This window comes from Scylla paramamosain, chromosome 26 (assembly GCF_035594125.1).
Source record: "Scylla paramamosain isolate STU-SP2022 chromosome 26, ASM3559412v1, whole genome shotgun sequence".
Lineage (NCBI taxonomy): Eukaryota > Metazoa > Arthropoda > Malacostraca > Decapoda > Portunidae > Scylla > Scylla paramamosain.
The window spans coordinates 6893852-6910000 of record NC_087176.1 but is presented as its reverse complement, the minus strand read 5'-3'; the positions used below and the strand labels follow the sequence as shown (position 1 = coordinate 6910000).

At 39.1% G+C, this 16149-nt stretch overlaps 1 protein-coding gene across 13 annotated transcripts in view; it reads left to right on the top strand.

Annotated features, from left to right (window-relative positions):
• Nucleotides 1-15393, top strand: part of LOC135113648 (putative uncharacterized protein DDB_G0281733) — a 16716-nt gene extending 1323 nt beyond the window's left edge. For 3 of the 13 annotated variants that reach the window (XM_064029072.1, XM_064029070.1, XM_064029066.1), the window contains 6 exons: nucleotides 5185-5334; nucleotides 7312-7536; nucleotides 9146-9243; nucleotides 10850-10936; nucleotides 11459-11617; nucleotides 14533-15393. In XM_064029072.1, coding sequence (XP_063885142.1) covers nucleotides 11510-11617; nucleotides 14533-14892 — 468 coding nt within the window. In that variant the 5' untranslated portion in view covers nucleotides 5185-5334; nucleotides 7312-7536; nucleotides 9146-9243; nucleotides 10850-10936; nucleotides 11459-11509 and the 3' untranslated portion in view covers nucleotides 14893-15393. The other 10 variants (XM_064029078.1, XM_064029077.1, XR_010274925.1 and 7 more) reach the window with 9 other exon arrangements.
• Nucleotides 15394-16149: the final 756 nt, after the last annotated feature.

The window sequence follows — 16149 nt, the reverse complement described above, 5'->3', positions numbered from 1 at the left end:
TATTAAAAATAAGGCAAATTTATAGTTTAAGCCAATGTCCCCAATCTCTACCCACGGCCCACGGCGTTATTATTAATTTCCGACAAGTAGTGTAATGATTAGAAATGATGTGAATAGTGAGAAGAACAAAATGAGGTAGGTTATTACCACGTAGTGTGTAATGGCTTAAACTATAATAAAACCCTGACCTAACCTAACCTAACAACTGAAGTTCAGGCAACAATACACCATTTATGTTTACCTGTGGACTTAGAAAAAGTTGAGAGGGCTGTGCATTCCCAGGCCTATTGTGGCGTTATTATTAATTTCCGACAAGTAGTGTAATCATTAGAAATGATGTGAATAGTGAGAAGAACAAAATGAGGTAGGTTATTACCACGTAGTGTGTAATGGCTTAAACTATAATAAAACCAAAAATAATATGTAATAAATATAAGCTTAAAATTAGGAACTTATTAACTAAGGTGGTATCACAGGAGGAGGAAGAGGAGAAGGTTTTGTATTGCTGTACAGGAGGAGGAAGAGATTTTGTGTTGCTGGCAAGAGGAAGAGATTTTGTGTTGCTTGGAAGGGGAAGAAGAGATCTTGTGTTGCTGGGAAGGGGAAGATGAAATTTTGTGTTGCTGGGAAGGGGAAGAAGAAATTTTTGGCAGTCATGGAGAATGTGTGTCCCTCCTGGCTGGGTCCTGCATCCTGGTAGTATGAGTTGCCAGTGATGCATCTCTGCTACAGTGCTGCCATGCCAGGTGAGTGAGGCAGCCTGGCAGCACAGTGGAATGTTATGATGGGCAGCTATTGTATGTGCACAGGAAAAATAAATGCTGGGTTCTTTTAAAAATCAGTTTATCTGTATTTTACTGGAGAAAGGCCAAGCATAAGTTAAAAGTAATGTGTGGGATCCAAGGAATTAGTAATGTTTTCTTTGAAAGCTATTTGGATGAATTTCAATGGAGAAAAAGGTTCTGATAAACTGGAATGGCTGCTGTCACCATTCTTTTACTTGTCAGTCAATGGTAGGTGTCTGACTCCTTAAATATCACAGCCACACATGATGCCTGTCTCATGACACAAAAGTAGTACAGTTGAACACCACACTATAACCACTTGGGTTAACTCGGAAGGTTCACTCATGTGGATGCTCTGTAACAAGTCACTCTAACTGCCATGCATCAATGGCTTACCTTACCTTACCTTACCTTACTGCAGTGTCTTATCCTCCAGTACATTAGCAACTATGGACCTCTACTCTTGTCTGCCTTGTGTAGCTTGTATCATCTGCACTGCTGTCATCCTTGCACTTGTCAGCTTCACCAAACTTTCCATGTATATCTCCCCTGGTCTTTTCTTCTACTCCCCTCTATCATTCCCCTCGGAACAGCATGACTGTGTATGAAGTGTTATTGACTGGTGACAGCAAGGTATGTGGCATCAACCCTTGCTCTTGTAAAACTGAGCCTGGCCAGTTGCAGAACACAGTATGATAGTTTGATGCCATTTTCATGTGTAAATTTTAATTTTAAATGAAGTCTGACCGTATATTTCAACCTCCAAACCTAACCAGGAAGTTTTGTCTCCCCGCATCCCTGAACAGTCTCACCAGCTGCCTTGCTTCACTCCCCTGGCCATGTGAAACAGGCAGGCCAGCAGCTGTCATGAGCCAGTCACAGTATACACTATCACAGTGCATAGTATCTGCCCAGTCCAGTATTTCCATTCCTTGCATTAATGTATTTTATTTTGTTTATTTATTTATTTTATGTAAGAGAGACACTGGCCAAGGGGAATAAATAGTGAAAAAAAAGACCACTGAGGTGCCAGTCTCAATAGAAAGGTCAGAATGAGAGGATAAATGTTTTAAATCCTTTGTCTTGAAAGAGTTCAATTCATAGGAAGGAGGAAATACAGAAGCAGACAGGGAGTTCCAGTGTATGCCATGAATAGATCCCCTTTTGTGTGTGTGTGTGTGTGTGTGTGTGTGTGTGTGTGTGTTTTATGTAGGAGGGACACTGGCCAAGGGCAACAAAAATCCAATAAAAAAAATAAATGGCCACTGAAATGCCAGTCCCATAAAAGGGTCCAAAGCGGTAGTCAAAAATTGAAGGACAAGTGTCTTGAAACCTTGTGTGTGTGTGTGTGTGTGTGTGTGTGTGTGTGTGTGTGTGTGTGTGTGTGTGTGTGTGTGTGTGTGTGTGTATTTATGTAGTTGTATTTATGTAGTTGTAATGTATGGGAGGGGACCTATACTTGTGCTGTCATGTCTTTGCATCTCATGGTGTTTAACATGGCCCTTAAAAAAATTGATGTATTCTCTTTACTTTCCCATCCCATTCTATGGACTGGATGGGAAAGCTGTTCATTTTCATATTCCTTGTGTAACTATCTTTTTTTATCTTCCTTCCATGTCCTCTTGTATCTCTTCATGTCCCACTGTATTAGGTCTTCTCTATCCACCATGTCCATATTCTTCATCATTATATAAATTGCCATCAAGTCTCCTTGCCTTCTTTGTTCCAGCATTGTCAATTCCAGTTTTGCTAGTCTCTCCTCATATAACATGTCCAACAAGCATGGAACAAATGTTGTTGCTGCTCTTTGAATCCTTTCAGGTTTCCTGATGTAATTTGTTGTGCTTTGTGAGCACACTGTTGCTGCATATTCCAGCCTTGGCCTTATCAGAGTGATGATCACTTTCTTTACCCTTTCTTCATCCATGTGGATAAATGCCACTCAGGCTTTTTTTTTTTTTTTCTTCTCATTAGCTTGTAAGTCTCTCCAACAATTTTATTTATGTTTCTCAGGTGACGTGTTGTCTGATATGAATACTCCTAGAGATCTCTCTGACTTTGATTTCTGTATAATCTCTCCTCCAAGTTTATATTCCCTTGAAATCCTTTGCTTGCTCTTTCCAAACTCCATTACACTGAATTTCTTGACATTGAATTCCATTTCCCATGTGCAGCTCCATTTCCAACTTGTATTAAGGTGTTGCAGTATTTCACAATTGTCCTGTACACTCACTTGTCTCATGAGTTTAGCATTGTAGGCAAAGAAACTTTTACTGATTCCCTCAATCATGTCATTCATATATGTTGCAAACATAATTAGGGGCAAAACTGATCCTAGTGGGTGATAACTTCCTTCCAAGGAGATCACTTGTCTCTAATAATCACTCACATTTCCCTGTCTTTCACTGTTATTTGCCCAGGGTCTTGTGCTGGTGCTGCTGGAAGTTATTAGGGTTTTGAGGAGTTGTCTTGCTATCCAGCCAGCCACTCCCTTACGTTAAGAGCTCATGGTTCATGGTGACTGATCTCTGGGTAGGACTGAGGCTCATGTGCCACACACCATTACAGCCAGGCCACAACCCTCATCTCTCATCCCGTATCTACAATACTTGCTGCTGGTAAACAGTTGCTATGTTAAGAGGCTCACTCCTCTCTCTTACTATTCTTGGGGCTTCAACCCATCCTGATTTTTAATGTTTTTGCTTATGTCATGATCCTAATGATAGATAAAGAGAGAAAAAAATATTGAACCCAGCTAATCAAGTCTGTGATCTTTGAAAATAATCGTGATGAGAGAAGAGTGCGTTTAACAGTGTGTTTAATGGTCATCCTACTTCCTGCCATTCTTTCAATGTGATGAATAAGAAGGCTGTCTGATTCTGCCCTTGACCACTCCTATATTTCTTTGTACCATTAACTCTTTTCTGTTATTTAGCATCTTTTAATTTTTTTCTGTTCCTTATGAGAGCCACATCTAAACACTATACTGGCTACAAATGTGAAGATCTATTCCTGTAATTCTTTTCTCTTTCTTGTGACAGCCATATCTAAACATTACACTGGCTACAAATGTGAAACTCTTTTCTCTCTCCTGACATCTTTATCTAAATATTATACTTGCTAGGAATTTGATAATCTATTTCATTCTTTTCTCTCTCTTGTGACAGCTTTATCTAAACATTATATTGGCTTGGAATTTGATAATCTATTTAATTCTTTTCTCCCTCTTGTGACAGCTTTATCTAAGCATTATACTGGCTAGGAATTTGAGAATGTATTCACTTGAAAAATTGTTTTCTCTACATTGTGGATGCATGCAATGACTACATACAGTGCATGTGAACTGCTGTTGAAAGAGTTGATTAATGTGGGCTGTAGTCATCTTGTTTCCTGCCAGTCTTTCTACATGACAAATTGCATGGTGTGTTTGATCCTCCCCATGCCCATTCCTGTATTCCTTCACTCCATTCACCCTTCACTGGTATTCAACACATTTTTCCTCCCTGAGGCATTCTGTTTTGTTTGACACCCACTTCCAAACATTATACTGGCCAGAAATGTTAAAATCTATTCATTATTTTTTTCTCTTCCTTGTGAGAGCCACAGCTGAATGTTATAATGTGCTGGATACAAATTTAAATATCTATTTTTTAGTCCTTTTGTCTTCCTTGTGACAGCCACATCTAAACATTATCCCTAATAGAAATGTGAAAATATATTATTTTAATTCCTTTCTCTTTCTTGTGACAGCCACTACTAAATATTATATTGGCTAGAAAACTACAAATGTATTGTTTTCATTCTTTTGTTTATCTTGAGAGAGCCTCATCTACACATTATTCTGGTTACAAATGTGAAAATCCATTCTGTTTTTTCTCTACCTTGTGACAGTCACATCTAAATATTATAAATGTATTTTCAAGTTCTTTTTTGTCTTGTTTGTGACAGCCACTTCTAAACATCATACTGGATATAACTTTGAAATCTATTCTTTTCTTTCCTTGTTGATGCTTGCAGAGATTGTGCACAGTGCCCTAAGTGGTTGGAGTTGTTGCTGAGAGGTAATTAAGGTACATATTATTACATTATTACAGTATTACAGACAATCAGGAGGAAAGAAGTGAGGAAGAAAGCTTAATCCAGTAGTATGTACTAAGCCAGATGTTTTGTAATGTGATAATGCTAATGTGTGTTTAGTGTTTGGAATTGATGTTGAAGGAGTTGATTAATGCACATGTTATTATTACAGGTATTCAAGAGCCAGGGAATAAGCAAGAAAGCTGAGTCCAGTCTGCTGTCTGCACATTAAGCCTCAGCTAGTTTGCTCCCATATTGTGTTGTACTTAAAGCTTTGAATTATTATTGAAAGAGTTAATTAAAGCATACATTATTATTACAGGCATTCAAGAGCAAGGGAGTGAGGAGAAAAAGCTTAGTCCAGTCTGCTGTCTGTGCATCAAGCCTGAGCTGGTCTGCTCCCATGATGCAGCGTGTGGCAGTGTTAGCAGACACGGCTCTTGTCTGTACCTCATCCTCTTAAATATATGAGGTGAGCAAGAGGGTCATATTGGTGTAGCTTTGTGTACCATGTGGGAAAACTCCTGATATGGGGTAGAGTCCTTGGTTATAGAAACAATACATTTACTCTGGATGGTACACACTAAGATACCACTGAGTAGTTGACCTGCCCTACAGGCCTCAGTGAGTGGTACATTGTGGCTTAATTATGTATGGTCTCACCATTTCATCCTGAGTGTTTACCTCTTGTCCTTTCTGGGGATTTCCCAGCCTGTGGCACTGCCACACTTTATAATGGGCAAATTACTATATTAGACCCTAAGTGTCAGAGATAACCTTGCTTCCAACACCTCTCTCTCTCTCTCTCTCTCTCTCTCTCTCTCTCTCTCTCTCTCTCTCTCTCTCTCTCTCTCTCTCTCTCTCTCTCTCTCTCTCTCTCTCTCTCTCTCTCTCTCTCTCTCTCTCTCTCTCTCTCTCTCTCTCTCTCTCTCTCTCTCTCTCTCTCTCTCTCTCTCTCCAGACCTCTTTTTGTCCATGAATGTGTCTGTCTGTCTGTGTGTCAGCACACCTCAGGCCAGAAGTATTGCCATAGTTCACGCAATTCATCATTTTCATCCCTGCCTCTGAGTCACAGGCTGCCCAAGGAAACATAGAACCATTCCCAAGACTAGACAAGCTTCACTATGAATATTATTCGTGCCTCTACTTTGCTAATCTGTTTTGGGCTCATGAAAGTTATGTAGAAGGTACTCTTTTAGGTACAAGTGATTGCTTCAGAAACATCATTAGTGCCATGTAATGAAACTGAAGACAGGAATTAATGACAGGAGAAGCATATAAAAAAAAATAATTCAATAAAATATATTATTATTAGTAGTAGTAATAGTAGTAGTAGTAGTAGTAGTAATAGTACATTTTATTTTATTTTATGAATTTAATTTTATTTAGATAGATTATTATTATTATTGTTATCATTATTATTATTATTATTATTATTACATATTATTTCTCCTTATCAGCATAGATAATATTATGAGATGGAGGCAGTTGGCCAAGTGAATAAGCAAGTTTGGATAACCTGACTCAAGGTTGTTATGTTCACTTTAAGACAAGAACATCATCCATTGCATAACTCAGGTCAAGGGTAAAAGGAAATCAAGTGCTTGTAAACTTTACCTTAATATATTGAACAATTTATAGCAAACAAAGCTGCCTATTGAAAAATGAAAGGATAGACAGGCCAGCAGATGTTACATCACGGCAGTCTGACAAACAGATTAAGTACTCTCATGATTCACTACTAGACTAGCAACAGTCATTTGTTATTCCAATTGTCTCCAATACACTCCTCCCTCCAACAGGAAATAATAACATACACCATAAACTCACAATGGTTGATAATCACTGACAAACCACAAAGCACTTCACCAAAACCACCACCACAAAACAGCATTAAATAACATAACTGCTCTCACTGAATAAACCAAGACAAGTATCATGAAAACTAAAGGTACATGTACTTATCCACTGCATAGAGTGTGGCAGCTTCAAGCAGACCCACCACTCCCAAGCAGAAGCACAACACAGCTCACCACAGCCCACCAAGAATATCTGTCAGCTTTACCCCCGACCTGTGCTTAGGTTAAGTCCACCTGGGCCTGGCATGTACATTTCCATTGGCCAGCCACAATTCATCCCAAGCTGATTCCAACCTGATTCCAACTTTGGTTAACTGGGAACTTGTAACAATAGATAGATAGATAGATAGATAAATAGATTATTATTATTATTATTATTATTATTATTATTATTATTATTATTATTATTATTATTATTATTATTATTATTATTATTAAAATAGTACAGATACAACATATCAGACAAACACAAAATGCAAAATCAACTGAAGAGAAACAAAACAGCACATTACAAGCCTAATATGCTGCTTTCTTGAAATAACTCATCATTTAAATTTCTAACTACTTTGTTCCCTCCGACGATGCTGCAGCCGACCCTGGGTGTGGTGGAGTACAGTGACATGCGGCGGCTGACCATCGCTGACCTGCCGGGACTCATCGAGGGCGCCTACTCCAACATGAGGATGGGGCACCGCTTCCTGCGCCACGTGGAGTGGACACACTTCCTCCTCTTTGTGGTGGACATCAACAGCTTCCGGCTGTCACCCAAACACCCACGCCGTTCACCCACCGAGAATGTCATACTGGTCAACAGGGTGAGTGTGTGGGTGCCCAGTGCCCTGCAGGGATGTGTGGGGCTGAGGAACTTTGGGTGAATGTGATGTCTGTGTGTTTACAGTTTTGACTTGCTGTTGTGTTGTGTTGATTGGCAGCTTTACTCTCATTCTAACTAATAGGAGAGTTATTTGCTAGTGCTCTAAATACTGACTCTGTGCATTTATGGTTGTATGTGGACAAAATGTTTTAGTTTTGATTCTGTTTTTATCAATTTATGACATGGTGTTGGAACAGAACTCCATCATAACTTGGGGAAACTCTGTACAGTGTTGACATCTAGCCTACAATGGGTGCCTGGCTTGTGGCTTCCTTGGGGTTGTCAGACACACCTTGCTGGTAAACACATGGATGTGAATTTGTGATCCCAAGTTTGAGTCATGTTGGAAGCTGAGTCTTTGTGGCAGTGACAGGACAGACCAAAATCCACTCAGGTTGTGATGACCACCTCGGCCTGAGTGGTAACGTGTCAGACTCATGTTTCTGTGAGTCCTGACAAAGGCGTGATCTCCTGTGAAACCCTCTCCTGGTTGATTCATCCTGCCTCATCCTGTCTCCAGACCAGTGTCTCAGAGTTTGCATGATGCCCCAAGGCATGACATCACAGGGACAGCCTGTCATGCACTTACCCTTCACTCTAACACACACACATGTACAGGCTGTACATACTGCGCAGACTCAGGTCACTGGGGATGCTGACAGATGAGTTAAGGGGGTTGTACCTCACCTTCATCCTCCCCAAACTCATGTACGCCTCCCCAGCGTGGTCCTCCTCCCTCACACACACTCAACAGCTACAGTTAGAGAGTGTGCAGAAAAGGGCGTGCAGGGTCATCCTTGGCCTTTTCTTGGGCCTGTGGGTGTGAAGTTGCTTGTAGTTCAGTGTTCTATATATTTTTTTTATTTATTTATTTATTTATTTATTTATTTATTTATTTATTTATTTATTCATTAATTTATTTTATTTTTTGGCCCAGTTTGATTTAATATTCTATTTTCATGACATTGTACCTTTCTCCCACCGATATGAAAACCATTTCACACGTGCTCCCTCTCTCTCTCTCTCATACACACACATACACATTATTTAAGAGGGAGGTTTCAAGACACTTATCCATCAATTTTTGACCACTGCTTTGACCCTTTTATGGGACTGGCATTTCAGCGGGCATTTTTTTTATTAGATTTTTGTTGCCCTTGGCCAGTGTCCTTCCTACATAAAAAAAAAAATAAATAAAAAAATTTATTACATTTCACTTGCTTTTTATATATCTGTCTATGATGTGGCAGTCCATTGAACAAGAGCTTGGAACATAGTGCAGGGAGGCTCCCATACTTTGAAGAACCTTGCTCCAGTTGTCATTGTGGGTGTAAAGTTTTCTGAACACTTCTTCAATCAGTCAGTGTTTCACAGTGGTGCAAGACTGATACTTTTTTCCTTTACATGATATTTGAGCCAGATACCAAAGTTAGCTGATAGCTTATTTTCCATTAGATGATATTTGAACCAGAAACCAAAGCTAGTTGATATGTACTGATTTTCCTTGAACCAGAGACCAGATCCATCTGACTGCTTTTTTTCTTTTCCAGGATATTTGAACCAGAAACCAAAGCTAGCACAACCCACTTCAAAGCTTCCTTGGAGGGTTTCCATGGGCTCATTCTAGAGAAACTGGTCACTGAGAAATGTAAGTATGCAAAAGTTGGAACAGAAATTATTAGCTAATATTTACCTTTGAAGTATGATGTTGTAGTGGTCAGAATGTTTGCTTCTATCTTGTTGGAGTTGTGTTCAGTTTGCATTCAGTTTGCAGTGTGTCCAAGTAACTGCAGTTGGTGTATGCATCGTTGATGTAGAAGCTGTGCCTGCTGCCTCCTTCCTTCTTTTAATGGTGCACCCTTAAATCTTGCCATCACAAAATTTTTCACTAAAAATATTTGTAATCACCTTTTCAGTCAGCTTTGCCCTAAGCTGATTTAATATATATATATATATATATATATATATATATATATATATATATATATATATATATATATATATATATATATATATATATATACAGTAAAATCCCTCTTATCCGGCATCAATGGGACTGCCGACATGCCGGATACTTGAATATTGCTGGATACTTGAATAGAAGTGAAATTATGTCCACAATCACCACCCTACACTCACGCATCTTACCATAACAAAGATCAGCTGATCTTAATCAGCAGCTGATCTGATCAGCTGCTTAAGTACGAGTATAAGCACAACACGCTTCCTCTTTTCTACAACTTTAGGCATGATGAAGGCGTCAGGCGGTAAACAGTGCAGTGGGCTGCGGATGGCGTGAAGCAGTGCGCTCTGGTGGCGAAGGGACAAAGTATGCCTCGCGCGGGAATTTTAATCGATTTTATGAGTACACATTGATTGTTTATTGATTTTAAGGCTCGGGAAAAAAAAATGTGCTGGATACTTGAAGCTGCCGGATACTCGAATGCCGGATGAGAGGGATTTTACTGTATATATATATATATATATATATATATATATATATATATATATATATATATATATATATATATATATATATATATATATATATATATATATATATATATATATATATATATATATATATATATGAATAAAGAAACAGTAATAATATCTAGCTATTATCCTTTAGATAAATCATGAAAACAAATAAACAAAAAAATAAATAAAAAAAGGAGGGTCATGTGGTCCATGGAAGAAGCACAATAGTGAGTTTACATGAGTGATATGTTTGTTTCTGCAATTTTCTTAAGGGGTAATACTAAATTATTATTGTTTTCCTTGTGATCATTCTTTAATCACCTGAGAGCAAGGCTAAGTGATACAGTGATTGGATGGCATGCAAATGTTGATTGACACTTGAAAATTTTGTCATTGTTTTTGCTGCCAACTATAATTCCAAGATTCTCTCTCTCTCTCTCTCTCTCTCTCTCTCTCTCTCTCTCTCTCTCTCTCTCTCTCTCTCTCTCTCTCTCTCTCTCTCTCTCTCTCTCTCTCTCTCTCTCTCTCTCTCTCTCTCTCTCTCTCTCTCTCTCTCTCTCTCTCTTAATAGATTTGGACACCATATTTGGGGCTTGAAGAGATATTGGTAGGAAGCTTGTAGGGGTGTCTGTCCTTAGCTGGTCTTACAAAATTTAATGAATTAAGTAAGGTAATAGACTGGAAATATTAAAATGTATATATCTTTTATTTATATTAATAAATCATCATTAACAAATAACAGTTTTGTGCTTATGTCTTTTTGAACATTGCAGTCTCCTAAACACAGAGGCAGGCAGTCTCCCTATTGAAGCAGGCTGAAGCTAAACACTAGAGGCAACAAGATTCAATCTACTTTTACAGTGAGCAGCTTTACACAATATAATTTGTAGCATTGGTTGCCTCTTCCAGCTTTTCATTGTTGCCTTCTCATTCCTCACTTGATCCAGGTCAGATGTATTATTTCCACATGTGTTTTGCAGACACCATCTCTGTTACAGTTCATTTCCTTCTCTCACCTGCTCTCACATTACATGCTGCAGCCCCACACAGTGCTGTTGGTACCACTTCCTTGTATAACCAGCTCTGCATTTGTTAAAAACATTCTATATTTCTCCCTTTTCTCTTCATACTTCTTTCATGCAGTTTCATTTTACTTCTGCTTATCTTCTGAAGCAGTATAATATTCAAAGCTACATCATCATTCTGCTCCCTTTGTGCCTAGTATTTTGTCTTTCACACCTAACTTATAACAGTTGTATGTCTCGCTTCTCTCAGTCAGCCACCAGTGCAGTATTCTTTTTTTAATACCAGCTGGTTCACATTCCATTGTACTTCCAGCTTTCACCAGACTTCCCTCTATCTGTGTTAAATGAAATACTCAGTTTCAGACTCTCTCCTCATTGGCCTTTCCAAGCACCAGCAGTATTAGCACAATGGCACAAGACGGGGAGGACATAGTGCCTCTCGACCCCGAGCTTCTGGCTGAGCTGGAGGAGGAAGCAGCCTCTTGCTATACTGAGGAGGATAACCAGTTTACAGAGGTAGTGTGTATGTCTGTTGTTACACATGTGTGGTGATTTGTTTCAGCTTTCCTTTTTTATTGAGACATCAGCTTAATGTGTGTGCATGTGTGGATGCTTTGTTTCATCTGCCTCTTTTGTTAAGATATCAGCCTAGAGTAATGAAAATTATTTCACATCACTGGGATGGATATTCAGTCACAAGGGAGTATAGTTGCTGAAGCCAAGCTGATCTGCAAGTTGTGCTCTCTGCATGCTGTCCGCCTCCTTCCCCTATCTTTTGAAAATATTGGTATGAAAACATAATGTATGATATCAAAGTATTAACTTTTAGAAAAAAAATAGTGTAAAGAAATAGACCAGTTATTTACACAACTCAGTCATACGACTGTTGATTTATATCAAGTCACTGACTTGCATCACGTCTTCACTGGTGAGTCAGCAGGCATGACTGCATAACCTAGACACCAATCATTGGCCAATGGGAGCAGCAGCAAGTGAACTGTAAGAGTTTTTAAAAAGAAAACTGCTTGTAATCCACCACCAGATCAATATGGGTGTTTGCTGCTATTGTATATTACCTATGCAAATCAGTTCACACTGTTTGATGTGTAGTTTATTTTATCTTTCCTCCAGGCAGAGAAAATTTACACAGTTCACAGGCAGTCTCAACAAAGGAAAATGGCCAAGATAAAGCATGCACATACACACACACACAATTTTGTTGATTCATTCCATCTGTAAGCACCCCCCACTCTCCCATAGATCACATTAGAACAGAAGTTTGAGGGTTCTGGAAAGTGTGATATTTCCTGCCACAAACACTGTGTGGAATATGTCGTCCTAAGGTTAAGTGGTGGGACTTTGGCTGACACATAGTGGCAGTTAGAGGAAAATCCCATCATTATTGGAGCAAGACAGCTGAAGGTACAGAACCCCACGATTCTTCTGGATGTCAGTGTGAGTGGCAGAGCATATCATGCTCTCCAGAAGCCTCAAACCTAGAAGCCAGGTGATGTACTGTAACTCAGTTTACTCCAGTTTGCTGGCACATTTTGTATGCAGTCCTGATTTGTACCATACAATCACTCACTGTGTAAGTCTTTGACATCATGAGAAATTTGTGCACTTGTATATGCATGCATCACATAATGCTGCAGATGGGATGAGGTAAGTGATACTTCATAAAAAGGCACATATTTCTCAAGAAAAGTAATTAAAACTGACCCATATTGTCAATCAAAGCAAGTGGGAAGAACTTGAGTATTGCCATTTAGTAGGTATTTTTGGCATGCAGCTTCTCTGTGGTGAATACAGTGGTAAAAATAACTAACATGCTAGTTGGCCACATGCAACTCACCAATCATGTCAAGATGTGCTGGCTGGACTTCTTTTACTCTATCCTTCCACCTCCCTGTGATTCTCTTCTCCTATTACTCTATCACCTTTCACCTTACTTGTTCAGCACTTGTCAGCTTTTCCTGCTCTCATTCACCTTAAATCTACTCGCAAAAAGTCCCTCCCTCCGTTAGGTGTTGGTCAGACATCACTCTACCTTTTCCTCTCATCATTCACAGGCAATATTTTTACTGCTTCCCTGACACTGGTGGTGACAATTCTTCATCTGCTTGCATCACTCAAGTATGCTCATCATTATCCTTCTTAAATATAAATATTTCCAGTCACTAACTGTCACTGAAAGCATAGCCCTAACATTCTTCCTCCAATTTAATTTCTTTGAAGTGCACCACACAACTACACCTTAAACTACACACAGTGGAACCTCGGTTCGTGAACATTCCTATTTATGAACAAATCACTTCATGAATATTTTTTAAGAATTTTTGCCATGGTTCTTGAACAGTGTTTCTGTGTGTGAATGCACAAACACCCTGCAGACCCCCTCAGCTGGCAAGCACACACACACTGTTGTGTTTTGGCATGCCTGCCGTGAACATTGTGATTATCACACACTGGCAAGTCACCCAAGTCAGGTGCCTTCCCAGCTGTTGGAGAGGAGCTAGACCTGGATCTCCTTTACCCCATTCCACCTCTAGTAAATTGCATGCCTTCTTATTTAGCTGGCCTCTTTTTACTTTACATTCAGGATGGTTATAAAGATGATAATGATTGGAGAGAAAAGACACCATCTCGCCTTGCACCAAACATGCACTGGCTGGAAGGAAATATTGGAGCAAGACTGTAAAGGAGGGATTTTTCTGCATAACAGTATGTGCTCTGTTGTCCAATTACATTTCACCTCATGTCCCATTGTCTGGATGCCCAAAGAAAGAGTGCATCTGTTACAGACAGGTTTATAAGACGTGAGGTTGTCAAGAATTCCTGGATCACAGACACAAGGTGGAATTTGGAAAGCATGTGCTGTCGTGAGTAGTGCAACAATCCCCATTTTACACAGATTTGTATGCTCAAATATTTCCTTCCAGCCAACCCATGCCTGGTGCAAGGCAAGATTTTGTCTTTTCCTCTCAAATAACTTTCTTTCCAACCATTCTGAAAGTTGAAATAGGAAGTGGCAGACTTAATTAATTTATGAAGGCATGTGATTTAGAGATGGAGTAAGGTAAGGGCTCCCAGGTCAAACAGCTGGGAAGGCACCTGACCTTCATATCAGTGACATGATATAGCCTGCTGTCCAAGAAACTTTCACCTTTCTGTGGTTACTGTAACTTCATTCTTGTCAAAGAAAAAAAATAAAATAAATAAATAAAAATGCAGTTTCTGAGGTTGGAATAGATTAATTGTATTTTAATTAATTTAAATGGGAAAACTTGTTTTGGTTTGTGAACTGAGGTTTCTACTGTACATAGATACATTCCCAACAAAGTTCAGAATCCCCTGAATCCCTCCTTTCTATTATATAGCAGCTCCTTGTCTCCTTGTCTATGAAATGACCAGTATTTGATATGTTCCAGCACTGCAAGAAGAGCCTATCTAAGCCGCCAATACTCCCTGCTGACAGATTTGACTGCAAAAGACAGTGCAGAGGCAACTTTAGGCATCAAGACTACAGGAAGGAAGGAGGCTGCAGGGATCAAGGGGAGTACAGAGGTCATGGGAATTATAGGGATTGTGGGAATTACAGGGATCACAGGAGGGAATATTCTGACCACAGGCAAGGGAGGTTTGGCAGTGACCACAGAGATCATGATGACAGCAGAAGGGATAGCGAGAAGAGGAAGTACAGGTCTGAGAGGGAGAGTGATGAGTATGGAAGAAGGAATTACCAGTCCAGCAGATACTACAATGAGTGGGGGGGGGGATCATCCTGTTGAGTTTTGTGAATCCAGTGGCTGGTATATTTATCTTTCATCAGGGCCTTCACGCAAGCTTCCACGCCATTAATTCTTTGACCATTACCAAAGGTTACTGACATTTAATTTACATTTAAATGCCTGCCTGCCTGCCTGTTCATATCTTTCTCTCACAACATACTCACCATTCACTTGTGAACATTTAGATTTTTAGGAAATATTTTTGAGTAAGTTCCTTCATCACAAGGCAACCATCTACTAAAAAGAAAGAAAAATGGAATATATGTTGGCATTTCCTTGATTGCTTTTGGTGTTAGTGTGTGACCTTCCAGAGTGACAGTACAAGTGTTATCCCCACTACATGCACTATATATATCATGCCTATATATAGTCATGCACTATATATAACATCACTGAGTATCTTTTCTCTCATTTTGATATAAATGTTTGTAACACTTTACAGTATGCTAACTTTTATGTGGACTTACTGTAAGATTTTTTAAAAGTAAAGTATTTTTCCAATTTACGATTATATACTAAAAACCTCCAAGAAAAGTATTTTTCCAATTCATGATTACATACTAAACCTTCACCTCCAAGATAAGACGTGATGGTTCATAACGTGCACAGGAATGGCATCCAACAAAGTAATTGTTGCCAAAGCCTCCAGTAATCCAGAACCTTAAAAAAGTTGCAACCCTCACTTTAGTCTGAAATTTTTATACTGTATGTCTGCATAATGATATATCAAGTTACATCCCCATGCAGCCTCAGCACACCAAGGCAAGGAGATACTATGAAGGATTAGACCAAACATTAACACAGGTAAATCTTTAAACTTACACTAAATCTTAAGATGGCAAGGCAACAACTACTTTGTTGGATACTGTTGTAATATGTAGTTTTTATTTTCACCCAAACTTTCTGGCATAAATTAAGGATGAATGATGAATAAGGCTGCCACAATTTGTAAAGAAAATACTGACTGATGTTAATAATATGGATTTAAGAAGTAAATGTAAAATAAACCTCTGCATGAATGACAAGACTCTTCTGTAGAATGTGTTGGTTAGTGTGGTGATGACTGCTGCTGCTGCTGCTGCTACTGCTACTGCTGCAGGTCAAGTACTCCTTGATTTCTGAAATAAACATTGAATCATTACTACAGTGTTTAGTGCATCCACTGAAATTCCATCTACTTATGCATCAGTCTGACATTCTCAAAGAGAGGCAGCCAAGACATCTATGTAACTCTACAAACAATGCCTTAAGGCCAAC